General features: G+C 35.2%; 2 protein-coding genes across 3 annotated transcripts; one reads left to right on the top strand and one right to left on the bottom strand.

Moving 5' to 3' along the window:
* Positions 1–621: 621 nt before the first annotated feature.
* LOC120343230 (TGF-beta receptor type-2-like) lies at positions 622–9912 on the bottom strand. Of its 2 annotated transcripts, none has more exons than XM_039412363.2 (10): positions 9655–9912; positions 9126–9297; positions 8447–8687; positions 7645–7745; positions 7136–7271; positions 5575–5753; positions 4599–4781; positions 4021–4167; positions 3531–3661; positions 622–2809 (listed from the first exon to the last, which is right to left on the bottom strand). In XM_039412363.2, the coding sequence occupies exons 1-10, from the start codon at positions 9892–9894 to the stop codon at positions 2588–2590; spliced, it is 1752 nt and encodes a 583-aa protein (XP_039268297.1). In that variant the 5' UTR covers positions 9895–9912; the 3' UTR covers positions 622–2587. The 2 variants fall into 2 exon arrangements, with proteins under 2 accessions (XP_039268297.1, XP_039268299.1); XM_039412365.2 differs by having other exon boundaries at positions 8447–8684.
* A 4886-nt stretch (positions 9913–14798) lies between these two features.
* On the top strand, positions 14799–18288 carry LOC120343031 (uncharacterized). Its single transcript, XM_039412100.2, has 5 exons — positions 14799–15111; positions 15259–15386; positions 15729–15897; positions 16427–16607; positions 17003–18288. The coding sequence occupies exons 1-5, from the start codon at positions 14871–14873 to the stop codon at positions 17364–17366; spliced, it is 1083 nt and encodes a 360-aa protein (XP_039268034.2). The 5' UTR covers positions 14799–14870; the 3' UTR covers positions 17367–18288.
* Positions 18289–19844: the final 1556 nt, after the last annotated feature.

Raw genomic sequence — 19844 nt, 5'->3', positions numbered from 1 at the left:
CAATATTAATGGTGATCTAGTTTACTTTGACGGCACAGTTTAGTTTCCATATATGGAATGATCAATTTTGAATATCACGCTAAAACAAATATCGGTCAGGTTTAACGGACATTAGGTGTAGGCCTGGGCCTCACAATACTCATGGTAAAAACGAGGGAGCATAATATGCTTTGTCTCACCTAAGATAATAATGACACAAGGGATAGCTTTTTTCAATTTCCAATATCAAGTAACACACTTCATAACAAAGAAACTGAGGTTATATTTTAAAACGTTGCTTCTGACAAAGACGTAGCGCGTGGTTCGTCTGGTAGAATTATGTCAATAGTCATTAACACGCCCCTGAAACGCCAGCCTGTCATCATTCATTCAAGGAATATTAAATTAAATTTCGGAAACGTTTATTCACTTCCAGGTTTATAACGCGTGATCATAATGAAATCTTGTGATTCAACGTAGAAAGTATACATGTCATTATGTAATATAACTTAATTTCAAATTTGTCATTCGAGGAAGGAAATATGACCGACTTTTTAGTCATTATCATTACATAGCAAATCCCCTGATTGTGGTTTTTCCAAAATATTTCCGCATCACGAGTTTATCACACACACACAAAACTTATTCAACCAACATTTGTTTATTCAAAGTTGCATACAATGTATATGGAAAATACTAAACCATATGTATTTTTACAAAAGAAAGTGGTGTGAAAAGATCAGTTGAAAATGACGGTACTACACGCAAAATAACTGTATAAATGTGTCATAAAGGAAGCGTCTTGATCGCACACCACTGAAATTTCCATTAGGACGCGTCGTTAAACTGTAAAATGCCTTGTACTGCAGATGCCAAGAAGGCAAGTTTTGAACTTGCAGTTCATCAATTAAATAAAAAGCATCGTGTTGCCTCAAATTATGGAATTTCATATTCAAAATTATTGGTCTCCTGAATACTTCCCCAGTAATATAGTCACAAGGTTTTTTATTCATATCATACAAATGAGATATTTCGTTTATAAATGGCGGAACGGGGAATAGCTGCTCTACAAAGTATACTGCGATTCTGATGTTTGGTAAAAAAGATCTTAAGTAAACAAAAAGCTCGAAAAATGAAGAAAAAACCCTAATTTAAAAAGTACAATAAAATTTGAATAACAGAAGCAAAGATATAAGAAACATGGATAAATGAAATTTTCTGTTTCGTGTGGTTCCGTTAATTATCTCCACTGGTTGATCAAATTTTAACAGCAATCGTGCACCGTGTCTTTATTGATGGTAACCTGGGGTTCAGTTGTATGAATATTACTGGCACACGATGGAGATCTACTTATCTTCAGTACAAGAAAAAATAGCAAACAAAGTCATGTACTACGGACTTAACAGTGAATGCGAGGTTTATAAGCTATTGACCGATTACAATGGACATGCTATTACAACTCAAATAAAAATTTTGTCAAGTAGCATGTGATAGACCTACTGAACAGCAATAGGACTAATCTATGAAAAATGATACACATACATTGTGGTAAAATGAACTGAAGTAATATACGTGAGACATAAAATATGCACCATGCATGGATTGATTGTTAATTAAAAATACAAAAAAAAATGCAGCAAATGACTGATATATGCAAGTTACTGAATTTAGTGGCTATTACTTATTTATTATGCGCAGCCAGAGAAGTATGAACAACAGATTTTCTGCGACACGATCTCCATAAAGAGTCCACTACTCACACTTATTATTCATACTTCGCACTGATACAGGTACATAGTTTTGTCTGATAGCGAGGTTCCGCTGATTGGTTATTCTCTGTAAATCAAAACCCATAAAAGTGCCGTATTTAACAAACATACGGCAAAATATAATCGCCGGCAAGGGATACGAAAGGTGGAGACAGACCGAAACAAACTATGAACACTCCCGGGGGAAGTTTCTTGGGTGCGAGTGGTACAAAGTGATTACTCAACAACTTCCGGAATTTCTTGCCTCGAGCAGTTTAGGCCGGTAATGACCGGCTTGGGTAACGCGCACCGGGTAGACGAGCTAAAAAATACCCGTTATTCTTTCATGTTGTCGTTCGGTTCAGCATACCAAATTGTATTCAAATTCAGAAGGGTTAACCTACGGGTATTTTTAACAAATAATAATGAAGTTCTTTGCTACTTTATGATATAAGAAAATTATACAGAGTTAAGTATGTATCAAAGTTCTGGTCAAGTTCCCCCTTGCATCCATGTTAATGTAGTGAAACAATATCACAGTTTTCAATACGCCCTTTGTTGATTTTACATTCCTGGGTCACATAATGATGACTCTTGTCAGAAATACTCGTCGATGGTACGTGACTTATCTCATATCCAGGCAATGGACGATTTATGCTGCTCTACAAATTATTATATTATTTCAAACTGGTGGCGATGAGTTGTCATTATTCAGAAGAACTAAATGAAGTAGAATAAAATGTATAGGTTCTACCATTTTCTGTGGCGGAATGAGAATTCACCACTCAAAGCTTTGGGTTGCTCCAGAATCGGATATCGAGCTGCGACTCCAATATTTTGTGGTATTATGTATAGGATCACTACACCACAGTCGATATTAATTCTGTCATTTCGTTGGCTTCATTTTCCCCAATCACTTCTTTTTGCAAGGCTTCAACTTCTTTTGGCGATAATGGTACTTCCGCAATACATTCTTCGTTTCGAATCCCAAGAATTCGTTCGTGAACACAACTTGCAGTTAGCCTTGCTTCAGGCTCAGAGTCCCAACATTCGGTCATTGTGTCGATGTACTTGGCAAGTCCCTAAATAAAAATAAGTTCAGGGTTATAATGTCCATTTCATACAGGTATGCCAAACATAAATATGATTAGTGACAATTAGCAGTGTATTCACACCCTTACAGTTGTTGAGGCGCAGGAACATCAGAAATCGCTGAATGATATTTTAAGACTGATTATATCAACAAATTATGTATACGTAGTACGATAGTCACGCCATATCACAGTGTGTTCATTGGAATGTATGACACAAATAGCATCAGACTATGAGTCGACAAATTAACAAGTTCATTAGATTCGAAGTTTTACACGTAGGCAAATGGCACAAGGTTTTTCACCATATTCGCGAGGATGTTCACGCCCCAAGGCTTGAGTCACAACTCACAAGCTTTCTACATCATCCCTCTATAGACACCTAGCGGATGGTGACGACGATGACTATATAAATATATATTTATTCCTTCCATATATTTATTTATTCAACTCATAAATATATTTTATATATATATATATATATATATTCAAATCCATTGAATAACACAGCACAGATTCAAACATTTTACAGCTGTCATTTCCCTTTTGTTTTGTTTATATATTAAACTAGAATACAATCATGCCTGGACGGGGCGACATGCCTCACCCCAATCCATTATCGAAGCGATTTCAGAGACTCATCATCAATTCCAAAATAAAATATCATCTTTGAATAATGAGAAAGTGAAGAATAAATGTGAATGAATCTCACCGTATGCGCCCTCCATTCCGGCCTGATTTCTGGTCTCAGTTTTGATCGACAAACCAATAGTAATATTTGTTCTTTGGAAGGATGGTCTGTGATTCTGTCTCCAAATGGAGGCTGGTAGGGCCGAAGCATACCTGCAGCAATATTTTAAGACATTTGATCATCTATACCACCACACACCAGTCTATGGAGTATGCAACATAGAATGGAAAACAAAATTTTACATCTCGCATGACAAAGACATGACCCCGAAATTGCATTAGGTTTTCCCAAGTGGACACAATTTTCCTTTCACCACAGTACAGCTAGATTACAACAATTTGTATTTTTGTGTTGTGTTCATTTTCTCATAGGAAGCAAAATGATCATTTAAAATTCAACGTACGGCGAAAATGGATGTCATCCATCTGTTTATTTTCATTGATATCGATATATAATATATTACACATTCAGCCACAGTTTATGTCACAAAATTTTCAACAGAATGACATACCATCAATGACATCACATCTCGTTGCAAGTTCCCACATGACAAGAGAAAAAGCGTACATATCCACCCTCTTAAACATTTCAATATCAGCGAGATTCACCAATTTTTCCAGTAGTTCTGGAGCCATATAACGAGAAGTTCCGACTTGACCTGGGAAGACAATGAAAATATTTCTTTTAATCTTAGGCATTGTATTATTGGAACTGTTAACTGACGTAACATCACTGTTTTCTTTCGGATACCTATTTCAATATCATTCAACCTCAGAAAAGGCTCCTGAAGAGTAGGCATTGGTACGTATGCAGCTGAAAGAATCTTTGGGCTTAAGCTATTAAATTCATAACACCTTGCGTGATGCGGCGCTTCCAATACTGTTAATACCAGCGTGTTAACCTCAGTTTAACTAAAGAGTCTTCCAACTTCGTACCATACTTTACATGATTATACATTCATAAACAAATATTATTTCGTCAAAGAATATTTGATACAAAATGGTCTATTCAGGGAAGATATACAAAAAAAAGCAAGGGAAGTTTCTGAAAATTCAATATAAAAAGTTGCGAAAATTGCACAATTCCAACCTGCGTTGGCCAGTTCGTCTCGGCTCAAACTTGGATCTAGTTTCAATGACAATCCGAAGTCTGCCAGAACACATGATACGCCATCGTCTTTAACAAGTATGTTGCAACTTTTGACATCTCTGTGAGCAACGGGGAACTTCTCATGGCCGTCTAAATCGTGCTCTTCATGTAAATAAGCTAGCCCTGAAGAGAGAAAAGTATATCGATATTTTGACATACTAGGAGAGTGATCTCATCTACAGATAAGAAGCTTGTAATTGCTTGTAATAAGGAATGGTGATATTCTAGAAAAAGTAGTGTCCTTGGGAGTAAAATGGATATAATTTTGATTCAATCGTTTATTTAGTACAAGTGAGTCATATATCCTCAGGAACTCGACTGTATTAGAAGCATGTTTTGATGTTTGAATTTCCTAATCACCCAGTGTGAGTCGGATGAATTTAGTCAATTGGCCCAACTTTGATCAAGCCCATTACATGAACTGTTGTTTACTGTAGGGTGGTTCCTAAATCGAGTGGATTTTTGCATTGCCTGTGGTCCATTGACTTCAACTTAAGATTTATTGTTAGATGATTTGACTTGATATGCCACATCAAACTGGAGGACTTAATTCAATTGCTCGATGTGGTAAAGGGTTTGGATAGTCTCAATGTGAAAAATTATGTTACACATGGTATATGTTAGGTTAGCTCGGGGTACTCGGGGCAAATTATGAAAAATTTTGCAAATTATTTACATCTTGAAACAATCTACTTCAAGCAAGTGTTTGGGAGATTAGAGTCTGGAGTTTACTCGTTCTATTTTATCGAAACGATGATACTAGAACTAGACAATATGACTTGCACGTGAGTCAAATGAACTAGTAACAACAATGTTTTATACGTTTTATGACAATACATATATATATTAAGTGTAAGAGCCCTTCAACGAAGCCGGACACAATATGTCTTGGGCTGCTGATAAAACGCTAAATTACCCCTTGCAATCGATGCCGACATATCACAAAACTCGTTCCAATTCAGTGAATTGTTTCTTAGAAATTCTTGAAGATTTCCTTTCGAATAATACGCCGTTATCAACCAGTACTGCAATCGCCCACGAGATGAATGTTGCTCTGATGCATAATATTCAATAATATTTTCGTGTTTCATCCATCTGAATTGATAAGAAGAACATATTAAAATACACTATTATCGGACTATCTAGAAATTGTTTGAAGCACAACGGCGTTTATTTTGCATGACAGATCGTATATACTTTTCGCAACTAGTAAACAGATAGCTTACTAAAATTTGCCAAAAATGAAAGTTACAAAGTATTGCAGGTAAGTTTATCAACAATTAACACCATACCGCTTGGCAAACTCATAAAACACATCGCAAAAAATTAATGATTAAAGATACACGGCTCCTCGCATACACGGCTAGATATAAAAATGCTTAATACAAAACGTTTAAAATTATTATATTCGAAAAGAAATACGTATTACATTGCTCACCATTACCTACACTGATAACAGAAATAGCAATGGTTTATTTCCTTAGCAACAAATTTAGTTTGACGATGACCAAATAATCAGTGTGCCAGTAATTTTTTTTTTATTACCGGTATGTTACCGCGTATCGATAGTGAGGTTAAGGGTGAAGCAAAAACATCCACATTTTGAATTTTTACTATGGCAATGCTGTTGCAGTTATTCACCTAGTTCAAATAAATTTATGTTGTTAAGGAACTGCTATTTTGACTTTAGTTTATTAGTGATTCCAATAACATGTGATTTTTTATTCAGTTTTATGAAAACTTTGATGTATAAATATGACTTGAACGGGTAAACACCGTGCATTTATTGTGGAATGTTTTCTCACTCACAGAGAATCTGTAACTGAAAATGTTTTTGCTAATGATGTTCTGACTACCACGCAGTCACGAAGCTCATTTCCATGTATCTGGTTTTGTCAATGGTCGAACTTTTCGGTACTGGACAGAAAGTAGCCCTAGAGAGAGTTTTGCAGATTGGACTCCTTACTTTTTTAGGAGGAAAAGGCGGTTTTGCAAGGACCTATTTTAATTAACTAATTTGATTTCTTTGCATGGTGATATGAGAATGCCAGCACGATCGCCTGACCTTCCACCTTGTGACTATTTTCTGTGGGGATATGATAAGAGTGAGATGTACAAGCACCTACCAAGACCAACAACTATTGATGTACTAGATTCTAGAAGATGCTATCTGTAACACAATAAATGAAATTCCACGGGAAATGATTCAGAGGATAATGGAAAACTTTATAGGATAGATATACAAAAATATATTGCAGCTGTATCGCGCGATCTTGAAGATGTTGTTTTCAAAAAGTAGTTTACATGGGAAACAAATGCCTTCCTAAGTATGTAATAAAAATTTAACAATGGCTATCTATTCTTGTCTATTTTTTTTCAAAAATGGAATGCGGGAGCCGTTTTTGCCTCAGCCTACAAGTATGCAAAGACAGTTTTCAAATACTGATAAAAGCCAATTAAACGAGGTTAATTTTTACCTTTCCGAAAGAATCTCTTTCTCCTGTCTCCAAGCACCGTAGTTAGGAAGTCTGAATACTTTGACAGAAATAACTTTGCTTGTTTGATTATCCTGCTGTAACTTCGCTTTCCAAACTTCTGCAAATCTTCCTCGACCTATAAAGGGCAGACAAAAAGTTTAATACTGCAATAGATGCCAATGGATTGTAAAGCAGAGCGAAGTTTCGGTCTTGTTTGATTTCGTAATGTTACGTGGGAACGAATAACCAGAATGCTTTCAGATTTTTTGTAGGCTCGTGCGACGAAATCTAAATGATTGTTCATGTACATACGTACAATATATATCAATAAATCTAGACTTAGTGACTAAGTGCGTCACTTAAATCTAGCTATAATTGGATTAACTCTCGAAATCTATTTTTAAGAACAATTACAGAAAGAATCTGCAATATTATGCTTAGCACATTTCAAAAAATTTAGAGGCCGGGAGAGGAAAAGTTAGTCTGTTTAAAGTCAATATTATGCGTACCTATTATTTTGCTCTTTTCAATAGGCAAATGTTGATCGTTTTGGTTGAGAGCATTTCCTTTCGATCCTCGACTATAGTGTGAACTTACGCTGTTTGAATACCTATAATAGAAATGGTTGTTTTGATCATAATAGAATGAAAGCATATAGCAAGCATCTGACTGAAACTTATAAAATAGTATTCAACTCAAATATCATAAATCCTAGTTTTCTCCAAATGCATCGAAATAGTAATATGCCAGTCACAAATTACCTGGCAATATGGTAATACTCAGTACAGTATATACATATACATTTCCAGTCTGATATTTATTATAAAATGAACCAGTTGCGGAAAGGCAAGTTTGAGTACACTGTGTTGCGGGTTCCAATACTTCGACCCAGGGCTATTCAACTGGGTATACGGGTATACATACCAAGTCAGATACCGGATATACAAATAACAAATGGTATAAAAGGATTTAAAGCTATGGCCTGGGCCTAATATACTACAGCTCGTTTTGTGCTTTTGAAAAAGATACGCGCAGTTCACGTTCAACACTAATACTAATTCATAAGTACAGTGTTAGTCTGTCCACGACCACAAACCAGAGTAAGACTTCTGGCATGACTTCACGAAACAACTTTTTACTATATGATATTAAGTAAACTTTTTTCATTTGTGGGGTATACAAAGAGGAAAATTGGAAAAGATGTAACACGTAGTAAAAAGTTGAAGTATACCGCTCAAAACACAATGTTGATTGCAAATAGTGAAGCTAAATTAACACAATGTCAAATGAAATTAAGCTCCAACAACTTACTTGTAGGTTGAGCAGCTATGTTTTCCCATTTCATCCCATGCACTTTCTAATAAGCTTGAACTATCGGCTGAAAATCGACTTTGACCCGCGCCAGCCATTGCCTGCTTCTCCTTTTCGTCACTTAGTTTCCTTCGTCGAACGACAATCAGTCGAAATAGCAGGATAATGGCGACCACTAGGACAACACCAACCGCTATACCGGATGCGAGAGTAGCCGTGATGTCAGCATCTTTTTCTTCTTCTGAACAAAATGAATGCTCAACAAAAAGAGTATCAGGATGACACGGACAAGACGCGATAACTTAATTCTTAAATGATACAAAATCGTTGAGTTTCACACAATTTTGCCACAGATCTCACAAAGAATCTTCAGAATAGTAAAAACGATACAGAGAATTTCTTTAGTGTCAACGTATTTTAAGCATTTTGCACAGAAACGTTGGCGGTATACAAGGTATATTATTCGGGAGAATTAAGGTCTGCGGTGATCTTAACAGCATTTAGTACTCTCGACTGTATTGAATAACTACCATCGCATAGGTACATGATTAATTATGTTTGTCAAACTGAATATAGTCATACAAAACGTGGAACATGGACAGACCCGACAATAGGTTGTGTTAACGCCACTGCCTTAGTGGAGATGTGCTATGGATTTGTTGAAACTTTACAAACTTACTCGCATCAGTCGGAGGTTCTATCTTCATTAAAACAATGTTGGAATTACAATTATCAGACTGACACGTACAGCTAACTGTGCTGAAATTCTCTTCAGCAATATAGTTTGGTTCACGAGACTGAATACAAGTAGGCCCCAGATCCTCTTCGCCGTACACAGATGCAATATTTGTCTGAATGTACATGAATATATTTATACATATATTTAACATTGATACAGAACCCTTGTCAGATTATACAATAAGGCGTTTCATATAAGGCGCAATTACCAAATTAATTTTCAAACTTAAGGGCCGAACTGTTAAGTAACAATTTTAGCAACAAATAAATTCTCAAAATAAATATCCTATTCGTTTTCAACCGAAAAATGATGTGAAAAAATGATTCATAAAACATTTGCTGAGGAGTTGATATTTTTTTTTAGAAAATCGGGACTTGCATCCCATACACCTATTCTTATTATTCGTTGACTCACTAAATCCATCTGCCCATTGGATATCCACGAATTGAATAAGCTAAGTTCACTTTACCTCGTTCATGCACATTGTGAACGCTGTGTCTTGCTGATTAGGTTTCAAGGAAACAGTAAGAAGGCATGTTCCTTCACATGTATCTGTCTGTTCACATTTTTGTGTGTAGCAGTGCGTCACGTTGCATTGTGCGTCGGATTCTTCACAAGATAGACATCCCATTGATACAGTCATATACGGCAAAGAAAATAAAATCAGGACAGACAATATGCCAACATTAAGCTTTATATGTTTACCCATGTCCGTAGTAATAAACTGCTAAATGGAAAGTGATAGAGTTATATTATTAAGTAAAATCCAAAAATAAATTTGATGGGCAAATGTTGAATGAGAAATAAATTGTTTTAAGATGTTCGAGTAGGTGGCCGTACATTTGAACCCATACATTTGTACCCGTTGCATCCGCGGGTTCAGTCTATATGATGGTGCTAAAATCCATGGGTTAGGGTTAGTATGGGTTCAAATATTCGTAAAAAAATTCCATAGGTTCAATTGTCGTGGGTTCAAATATAATGGAACCGTTCGAGTAGTTTGTTTGAACTTGGAAAAAGTTCATTTTATTCGGTGTAGATATTTAGAAGATCGAAACTATCGTTTTGCTGTAAATCACGATACATTTTTTGAATTGAAATTTAGCATATATATAACGGTTTCGTTGTAAAATAAGTCCGTTCAGAACATTCGATCTTATTTTCAATGATATTTTTCCGTTGTACTATTCGCATAAGGACAAATTGCGAGATTTCTGTCTTCGGGGCAATCAGATCGGGTAGAATAATACAGGGGCCCTCTTTTTAATTAATAAATCTTGCTAAAATGTTATCACTCATTTGGAAAAATACAAAATTTCCCTTAATAAATATCGAAAAACAACCACAGGAACTGCTTTTTAACTTCCGAACGTGTTAAAGTATATTCCCCACGTAATAAAGTAAACACATTTTCATAAAGTCGTCCAGATATTGCTATTCTAACTGTATTTTTCATAAAAATCGGCGTGTTTGTAGAACTAACAACGACTTAAGTTGTACTCGTGTTGAGCGAAAGAATACTAAATCAAAACCAACTAGATTTATATTAAATATGTTGATTCTCCTGAAACAGAAAATGTTTATTCATCAATTATTGGATAAACCAACGATGGGATTCGATTCGAAACCCGTCTTCCTAGCTGAGCTCTATACTCTATGCAATTGTCCGCACTCAGATAAATAATTGGAGCATTTTTTCAAGTAAGGATAGTATCCACATAACTGTTTGAAATAGTATTCCAAATATCTTATTACCTATGCCATTTTGTGATACGCGAATGGCAACCATTAACAGATCAAAATCTGGCGTTGTACGAAAAATTTCAACTTTCGTTTAGAAAAAGTAATCAGTAACAATCAATATATATTAGAAGGTTCCATTACATTTGAACCCACAATAATTGCAACTGCTTACTATTACACCTATGGAATTTTTTTTTACGAATGTTTGAACCCATACTAACCCTAACCCATGGATTTTAGCACTCACTTATAGATTGAACCCGCGGATATACGGGTGCAAATGTATGGGTTGAAATGTACGGTCACCATATTAAAATAATAAAAAGAACATGCCAAATGTTTAGTTTTTGAAATTGTATCTTATTTTGTATAGAAAGCAGTAACCAATCGGATTTTAACAGCATTAACGGGTGGTCCGATGCATCAATTTCGAGTTTGTGTTCTTATCTTAGCTTTCAAGATTATGAGCGTGAGTTCAGCTTAAGATTCCAACGAATGGAACAGTTAGTTTATTATAGACAGGTTTTTTCGTCATTATGTTCAGGTGCTGACCAGGTTTGAATATTCTGCATAATGAAATGCGTTGTCTGATAGAGTTTTTTTTAATTTTTAGTTACCTAGGATTATCTGTTTACTTTCAGAAGAAACCGTATTTATTTGGAGTTTCGACACGTTTCAATATCCAATAACTTTTAATCTGTCTCGATATCGCGAAGTTGAATTCTCAGCTCAATACAAAATGTTCGAAGTTTTGTGTTGAATTATGCTTGGATGTCATAACCTATTGTAAACAAGTGCGGTAAGATTTTATGAGTATTCTCTTAGTGGCATTAGATAAGATCAAAATTTGAATTTGTGTTTATTCGGGTGCAGTTTGATATTTATTCTCAAAGTTTCAAAATGGTACATCCAATGTAAACTTTACTTGCAGCATAGGTTAATTACAGTGGCCTTGTAAAAGGGTTTCACTGCCGTAACATCCGACGTCTAAATTCCCTGGGGTGGCATTCAATGGACTTCAAGAATTATTACCGGAATGGCATACTGCACACTTATTCATCACTTTTATGTTATAATTTTCTTTAACAACAAGGTACCTTAAAGTTACTGAATACTGTACATTGTAATTATTTTTAGTCAGTAAATGTTTCCGCGCAGTTCATGGATGGAAATATGTTTGATTATAAGGTATTGTCTGAAATTTGTTTCACGCGTAACTGATTTACGGGCTCCTGTAATTTTTAATATTGTTAACTTTACGTGAATATTAGGATAATATCCAGTAAACTTTCACTTCGGTTAATTAAAATATGATTATATGTAATGGAGATTTTGAAAAAGTTTTGAATTCAGCGAAATCAATTTAATCTCGCAAATATTTCGTACGCGGGAACACTGCGAAAATCGATGCGATCCCGTACGAATGCCCGAAGCATTAGTCGGCTGACGCGACTGAATCGGAAGCAAAGTCGGACTAAGCGTAATTACAACGGTACTCGTACTCACTTAATTTCAATCCAAATTTACGCATTTGAACTTCTTAATTTTGCTGAAATATGGAACTCTCGCATGATTAAGCGGACTGCTGCTCTTTACTCAAATAATGCTATTATTGAAACACTCACAGCTTCCAACGTAAGTCGCCAGAAAGTTAGGGAGTGCCCAACGAACATTTCCAAGTTTAGGAATCACTCTACTGTACTTTCACTGTAGTACTTGTTCGATGTTTACTGAAAGCGACCTCACTAGATTTGTATCGTCAGCAACATTCATGTAACCATATCCTATTTCCAGGAAGTAATAAATTGTTCGCATATTCGATTACCCGTATCGTGGTGGTTTCATGGCAAAAAGGGTTCCATTTTACAGAAAGATTATAAGAATTTGCCAATCACAAAAGTGGCATTGTTGTAAGCTAAACTCTTCGCTATTCTTCTGATTGAAAAGAAACGACATTCAAACTGGAAAGGGTGAAAACCAGAAATACGTACATACAATTTATGAATATTTCATACAAAGCTTCCGCCACGAATGTAAAAATGTGAGATTTAGGAAAAACACCCCGCCACGTTTTAATATAAAAAAATTAGTAATTATCGAGTTAGGAATGCTTTGAAAATTTGAATTCCCAGCCCAATATGAAAGCCTAACCCTGATCCAGAATGGATAATTAATAATTTCCCTATTTTAAACGTCGGCGGATTTTTATTTTGCGGGAGCTTTGTACAAACAATCCCGAATTATTAACTGCCTTAAATTAAGACCTTTCGACTACCAAACCCCAGATCAACAACTTGAAGTACCCTATAAAGTTCTGAATGTAATAAATCGGCCACGATACATGCGTTTCGGCGTTTTTATTTTCCAGAACTCATCTTATTCTGATTACACTATTTTCTCAAGCTTGTGCACACCAAATACTACAGAAATCGATAAATTTGTTTATGCTTTTATGCCTTGACAATATGATTTTACAACAACATGAACGAACTGAACGCCTACTCGACTACAATTCGTCACTGAGCGACGAAAGTCGATACGCTCGTTTACTGTTTACTGAGAGCGACCCACTTCGCTTTGTCGAGGATGGTTGGGAGAAAGTGATGTTTGGTTACGCTTCGAGAAACCCGAGTTACGCGTTCGCATACAGCCCCAGAACACAGTATAAGGGCTAATTGTTGAACCCGATTAATTAAGATCAGGGCTTAGGCTAAGCTCAAAACGTTGAGTCTGATTTGTTTAAATATATTAGCGTAAGTTGGAATAATGTCCTGACATATTGACACCATTTTCTCATTAAAATTCTAAACCATCTCGCAATAAGTTTCATTGTGTGTTTTAGGGAGTGTATTGGTAATATATATTAAAATCTGAAATTTAAATTTGATAATAGGAAGTACACAAAATGAAAAACGCGTAACCTCTCTAAACGAAAACTACAAAACACAACAGGCTATTAGCCATGACCGAGATTTGAATAAAATACACGGAAACTATATACAATATAGAACATTTCGTATTTCCAATAAATTTGAAATATGCCGCCGTTACGAGTATACCTCACCAACTCCGACTCAAAGGAGAAAGACTAGAGTTGCTTCACTATACTTGATACAGATATGCAGTTAGAACCCTATTTCTATTTTATTAACCAGGATCAGGGGTTTACAAACATTGTATTCACAGCATTGACACGGCCTCAAAACTGCGTGTTTGTGAGTTGGTATTGGAAAATGTTTGGTACATCTGTAAGTCCAGTTCTCACTCTGTCATCAAGGTAAACACGCCGTAGGTGCGCCGATTACCTTCTAAAATTTAGTTACTCATTAAATTCAACCCATAGCATCGTGAGGCGTTCGTCATTCATATGCGTTATATCATAAGATCAGTAATAAGTTAGTCGCTTGTATATTACCCAAGGAGGATGGAGTGAGAGATAATAGTCAAATAGTTGAGAAAAGTTTTTTTACAAGGCGAAAATATAATGCATAGACACCCACGGTATTTATTCTAATAGATCAAAAAGTAGAAAAAATGCATATGACGTTTATTTTGGATAAAAAAAATAATAAAAATATAGTTCGTTGCCTGTCACAGTCGGAAGGAAATACAGACATATATCGACTTCAATCCACTCCAGCAGTGAGTAAGTCGCGCCCATCCCACATATCTGTTTATCTAAATTCACCTAAATATATACCTCGTTTTTTTAATCCATATCAAATATCAAGGGTATGCGCGAGTGAGTCATAAATGATCCTATCTTTAAGCATTGGCACCCGTGCATATACGAATAGAATTGTAGAACTCAATAGAATGTATTTTTTGTACATTTAATAATGTCTGAGTTTTATAATTCCAGATACTGACTACTTTGTATGATTTTGTAAGAAATAATCTTGCTTTCGACTACACTGTACGAACTAATCGAGTCAAGCATAGATGTCACAAACTACATATGACTACGATTTTCAGTCAACGCCTCCCGATGTTTTGATAGTTAAAGATGGACTGAAAATATGGTGCCCCATTATCGGTATATTTTTGACATCATGTGCGTGCTATGTTATGATTTCTCTGATTGTTCATTTTGTGACATCACGAACCAAAGCGAAAACACTAAAATTGAGGCAAGCGAGGGAACAAGGTTCAAGGCGAAAAAAGTCGAAATCAAGAGGAGCAGGTATACACACGAACTTCTGATCTTTCCACGTTTTTCTATCGCCTATTATATTATTTTAGTTTTGTCCAATCCTCTACAGTTTTATTTGCACTTTCACCATTCTCTACGTTTTATAGACTAATCTGGAAAATATATATTTACCTTTAGCGAAGTTGAGTGGATGGTTGGGATATTTAAGTCTAAGCGGTTCCATATTCGCCTTTCTCAATTGTGCTGTTGATCACCCGTCGATATTTTTGCGAGAAACGTCTAACAAAACGTGTAAAATATTACAGGCGAGTAACTACATTCTTTGAGAGTTTTCACCATTAACTAAATATCTGAAATCTATAATCGAGAATATACAGTATTATACAAATAAGGTTTATCAGTAAAAATTATTCAAAACATGATTGATTACTCTTAAACCATTGGATCACGTCCAAATGCTGAAATATATCAAATCTACTTGACTGGAATCGATGACGATCCATTCATGCAAATTGATGACTCAGAATTATGTCTCGAACAAATTGTTTTCTTTGCTGATTACAAACTCAAGTTGAACTACAAAATCCACATGATATACAATTTGAATAAGTAAATATTCTAAAATTCATTGATTCTGTCTTGTTTAGAGCTTCAGTTTTTTATTCTATCCATGTGGCGTCACGTGCGTTTATTGCTTCCTTTGGGCTCGTCAACGTGTTTTTTACAGCAGCCCAACACTTGGTCTTCTACACAGCAAGTATTTGAGATGGACGAGTCTAGCTATTTTGCCCATCTTCTTAGTTTTCACGACAATTGGTAAGCATAAATACCATAGAAATGACAAATGTGTAGGAGATATAGTCCATTTACACTGATTTGTATTTTAATAACCTTAGCTAGTATTTCATCTTGTATGTTTACATTAAATACATCTTGTTTGTTTGAATGACTTCGTTTGAAACATCTCCGTCATTTTATCGTAAAATGGACATATTGCAAGATTGTATGAACAGCTATGTTTCCGTAAGAAGATATTCTTTTCACAATACTTAACCCAACGTTAAACGAAAGTCCCTTCCATTTTATTTGAAGCAAGCCAAGTTAGACACACCACTTCATTTGTAGTCCCCACGTATATGTGGGATAAAATAAATAAATATTTTCGAAAAGTTCAATTTCGACCGTTACCGTGTGGTGAACTTCAGAGTCGAACTGAATTTTTGCAGCATTCCAATTAAACGTTATTAAAATCGTTCCAAGTTATCACCTTTTTGATCAAATATATATGCTGTCGAAAGTCAATATCAATATTTGACTATTAGGGTTTATGATCTTTATTTTCTAGGTATGATCACAACACTCGCATTATACACATACCAAACATCTTCAATTGGTTGCATTGAAACTTCAGGGAATAAATCGCCGACTATTATTCTATATGTCGGTGCACTATGCATGCAGGCAACTCTCTTAACGTTGTTTGTTTATCCCCTAAAAGAACACGCATCTGATACGGACGACGATTTGTGAGTAGATTTTGTTGAATCATCTTGAACCTCAGTGTTTTTGAACATTTCTTACGAATGTTTGCCAATGGCCATAGAAATATGAGAACTATATTGGAATAAAGATATCGTTCACAAATAAGTATCTCCGTGAACGCGTGATAGCTGCCAGTTGTACAAGGACCAAAAAATTTCCGAGTGGGAGAGTTTTAATGAGTCTGCTGACTTTTGTAAAAACAAGAGAAACAAAAGTAGAACCACAAGACGTGTTCAATTTTCAACTTATGTATTATATATGTTTTGTATTGATAATGAACTCAATTCCATAAATCTATTATTGCTGTTTTATAGTAGAAATTGATATATATCCTATAATTGCGTCCGCACGATCACAATCAATAAAATTATATTTACAGACCAGAAAACAAATTGATGATGTCCTTAATTAAACGTGCATTTGTGACAACCGGACTCTGTGTGCTCGCCGACACAACTGCTTTCATAATTATTATGCTTCTCCCAAGCAACGGCCCGAGCATCGTTGTAAACTTAATCAGAGATGGGAATTTGGTCGTAAATGTAATCTGTGTTGTCTGTTCCTTTGTGGACTGGAGAGAGAGACTAGCATCTATTTGCAGAAGTCAGGTAGAAGAGGACACAAACCAATCGGGGCAAATTCGTCTGATTAAATCAGTGAAATCACATTCAAGATCATCAGCATCTGCTTCCTCAGTTAATGAATCCAAGAAAATTTATAACCCCGTTGAGGTAACGACATAATAATTTACAGAAAATTTTTATCGTCAAACTTATCAAAATTTGTACGCCTCTCGAAGAACCTCTCATTCAAAAAAAAGTCCCAAACTAATTCGGTCGAATAAAAATATTCAAATTTGGGATTTCTGTGATGTGCGATAAAAAAAGAAAAAACTTTGCTATGGCAACCGAATATTTAATTTAAAACAAACTAGACAAAAAGGGGAACCAGGTTTATTTTGTATTATTCTCCATGAATTTCATTGTTTTGATATATTTTAAATATATATCACTGATTAAAATTATGAATCGAAATCTAAATCATTCGAAATAATAATAGATATACATATTATAGTCACGCACGAAGCTTTGCATCATTACTATTACACAAAATAATAATTGTCATTCCCGCCTGCAATGGTCGGTTCGAGTTTCATTAATCTCTCAATTAATTATGACAAAGGGTAATAAAATTAAATATGTTTTTGCTTTGTTTCGGATATGACTGTTTCTGACTTAATTATACTTATCAAAACTGTTGACTAATAGGCAGTGGCGGTATTCAGTTTTTATGTTTTAGAATTAGACGGCCGCATCAAGTGCGTAACTTGCATGAAAGATCACGCTAAGCGTTATATTCAGCGTTTCAAATCTTATGTACAGTATTGGCTTGTCATGTTAATGTAACTTACGCAGTGACGCATTAGTAAATATGATGTTTGAGTTGTTCTTATCATTCTAGGTTCTTGTATTGTGTTATAAGTTTATCATGGTTTTCTGAAAGAAGGAAACCTGTTTTTAGTGAGTTCGGCACAAACGAGAAGCTGTTTTTGAAATTTTGAGTATTTTGAGTTGTTCTTATCATCCTAGGTTCTTGTATTGTGTTAAAAGTTCATCATGGTTTTCTGAAAGATGGGAACCTGTTTTTAGTGAGTTTGACACAAACGAGAAGCTGTTCTTAAAATTTTGAGTACCATGCCATCACTGCTTATACCTTTATTCTTGTAGAGATGGTTAATCAAAAATTTGACGCAATATTAGTTAACTTATATATAAGGTTCAGTTTATCGGGCTGAAAGGAGAATTTTAGAGTCAAATCTTGGGATTTTCTACACGTGAAAGTTTTATTCAACAAGTTCAATCAAAAATGAGATTTTATTTTTTGTTTCGTGTAAATTGCCACACTATCAATATCTATTTTGAAAATGCTACCGTTTTATATTTATAAATTTGGCCACTAACGTGTCATCATTAGTATTTACCCCTATTGTTCGAATTTGAGGTAATACATTTTTATGTACATATACACTATATGACGTATATGTATTCGTGCAATGATAAATTTTCAACGTGTGTCGTTGAGTTCATAAATTCATTTTAAATCAATTTGAAAATGGCAATGAGGTATAAACCAAAAAGTGATCGGATGTGTATATAATTCGCGAAGCTACCAGATCAGATTATAATAATCATAATCACCCCGAAGTTTCCTAACGATTGTTTCCAAAAAATTCTTTCGTGGGTTTTGACCCCGAAAGCCCTCCTGGCTTCGTCACTGCCATCAGGTGTTTAGCTTTATAGCAAACCGTGAAAAGGGGCAATGTTCTCAATCAAGCTCGAAAATCTGTCTGGACGAGAGGAGTTTCTGAGCTGTTGTATAAATATCAATCGTCACATCATCGTCAGGATGGGCAGGAAATTATTTAATAATATATCGCAAATATTATCGTATATTTCGAGATTGGCCGCCCCACGGCAATAAATATATGAGGAAATTGTATAGTTGAACAAAATTAAAATTAATGAAATCACAATATTTAATACCTGTGTAGAAAGATAATTGAGTCGAAATTTAGTTTAAAAACGTCGATGGACTAAATCAGTGGTGCACAACTCAAATGAGGATATGTGCCAAATATTTCGAAATAATCTTGTCGCGGGCCACGCACAATTGTTGGTATTGTAAACGAACTCCCGTATAACATATATCAAACAAACTTTAATAATAATACATAATAACGAATATCTATTTATTGAAACGATTTAATCCCGTGAAAAACCGCTGTTTGAAGACGTTTTTGTTGGACCAAATTTGAAAAGTTGGGCTTCAAGGGAGAAATAGCGATTCGCATTACTGAATCTATATGCTCATCCAGTAAACGAGTCCGTAGCTGAAATTTGTTTATTTTCATGATTGAGAATGCCTCTTAACAACTGTACGTGCTTGCAAATTAACAAATCCAGACTTTTGAATTTATCAACAAAACTGGATAATTCTCTTCTTCGAAGCGAGAGTAGAACTCAAGTATTGAATTTTGTTGAAAAACATCCTGCAAAACTTTTGACAGTTTGACCTCGAATCTAGAAGTTCTAGTTGAGCGTCAGCGTCTTCAATATATTCAACATCCACACTCAATGGTCTTTGAAATAAATTCGTTTGCGCCTTCCGGTCATTAAGATCTTGAAAGCGTTTGAAACGATTTGACGAAGGTCACCGCACAT

The sequence above is a fragment of the Styela clava genome, chromosome 3, assembly GCF_964204865.1.
Source record: "Styela clava chromosome 3, kaStyClav1.hap1.2, whole genome shotgun sequence".
In the NCBI taxonomy this organism is placed as follows: Eukaryota; Metazoa; Chordata; class Ascidiacea; order Stolidobranchia; family Styelidae; genus Styela; species Styela clava.
This window is presented reverse-complemented; position numbering and strand designations above follow the sequence as displayed.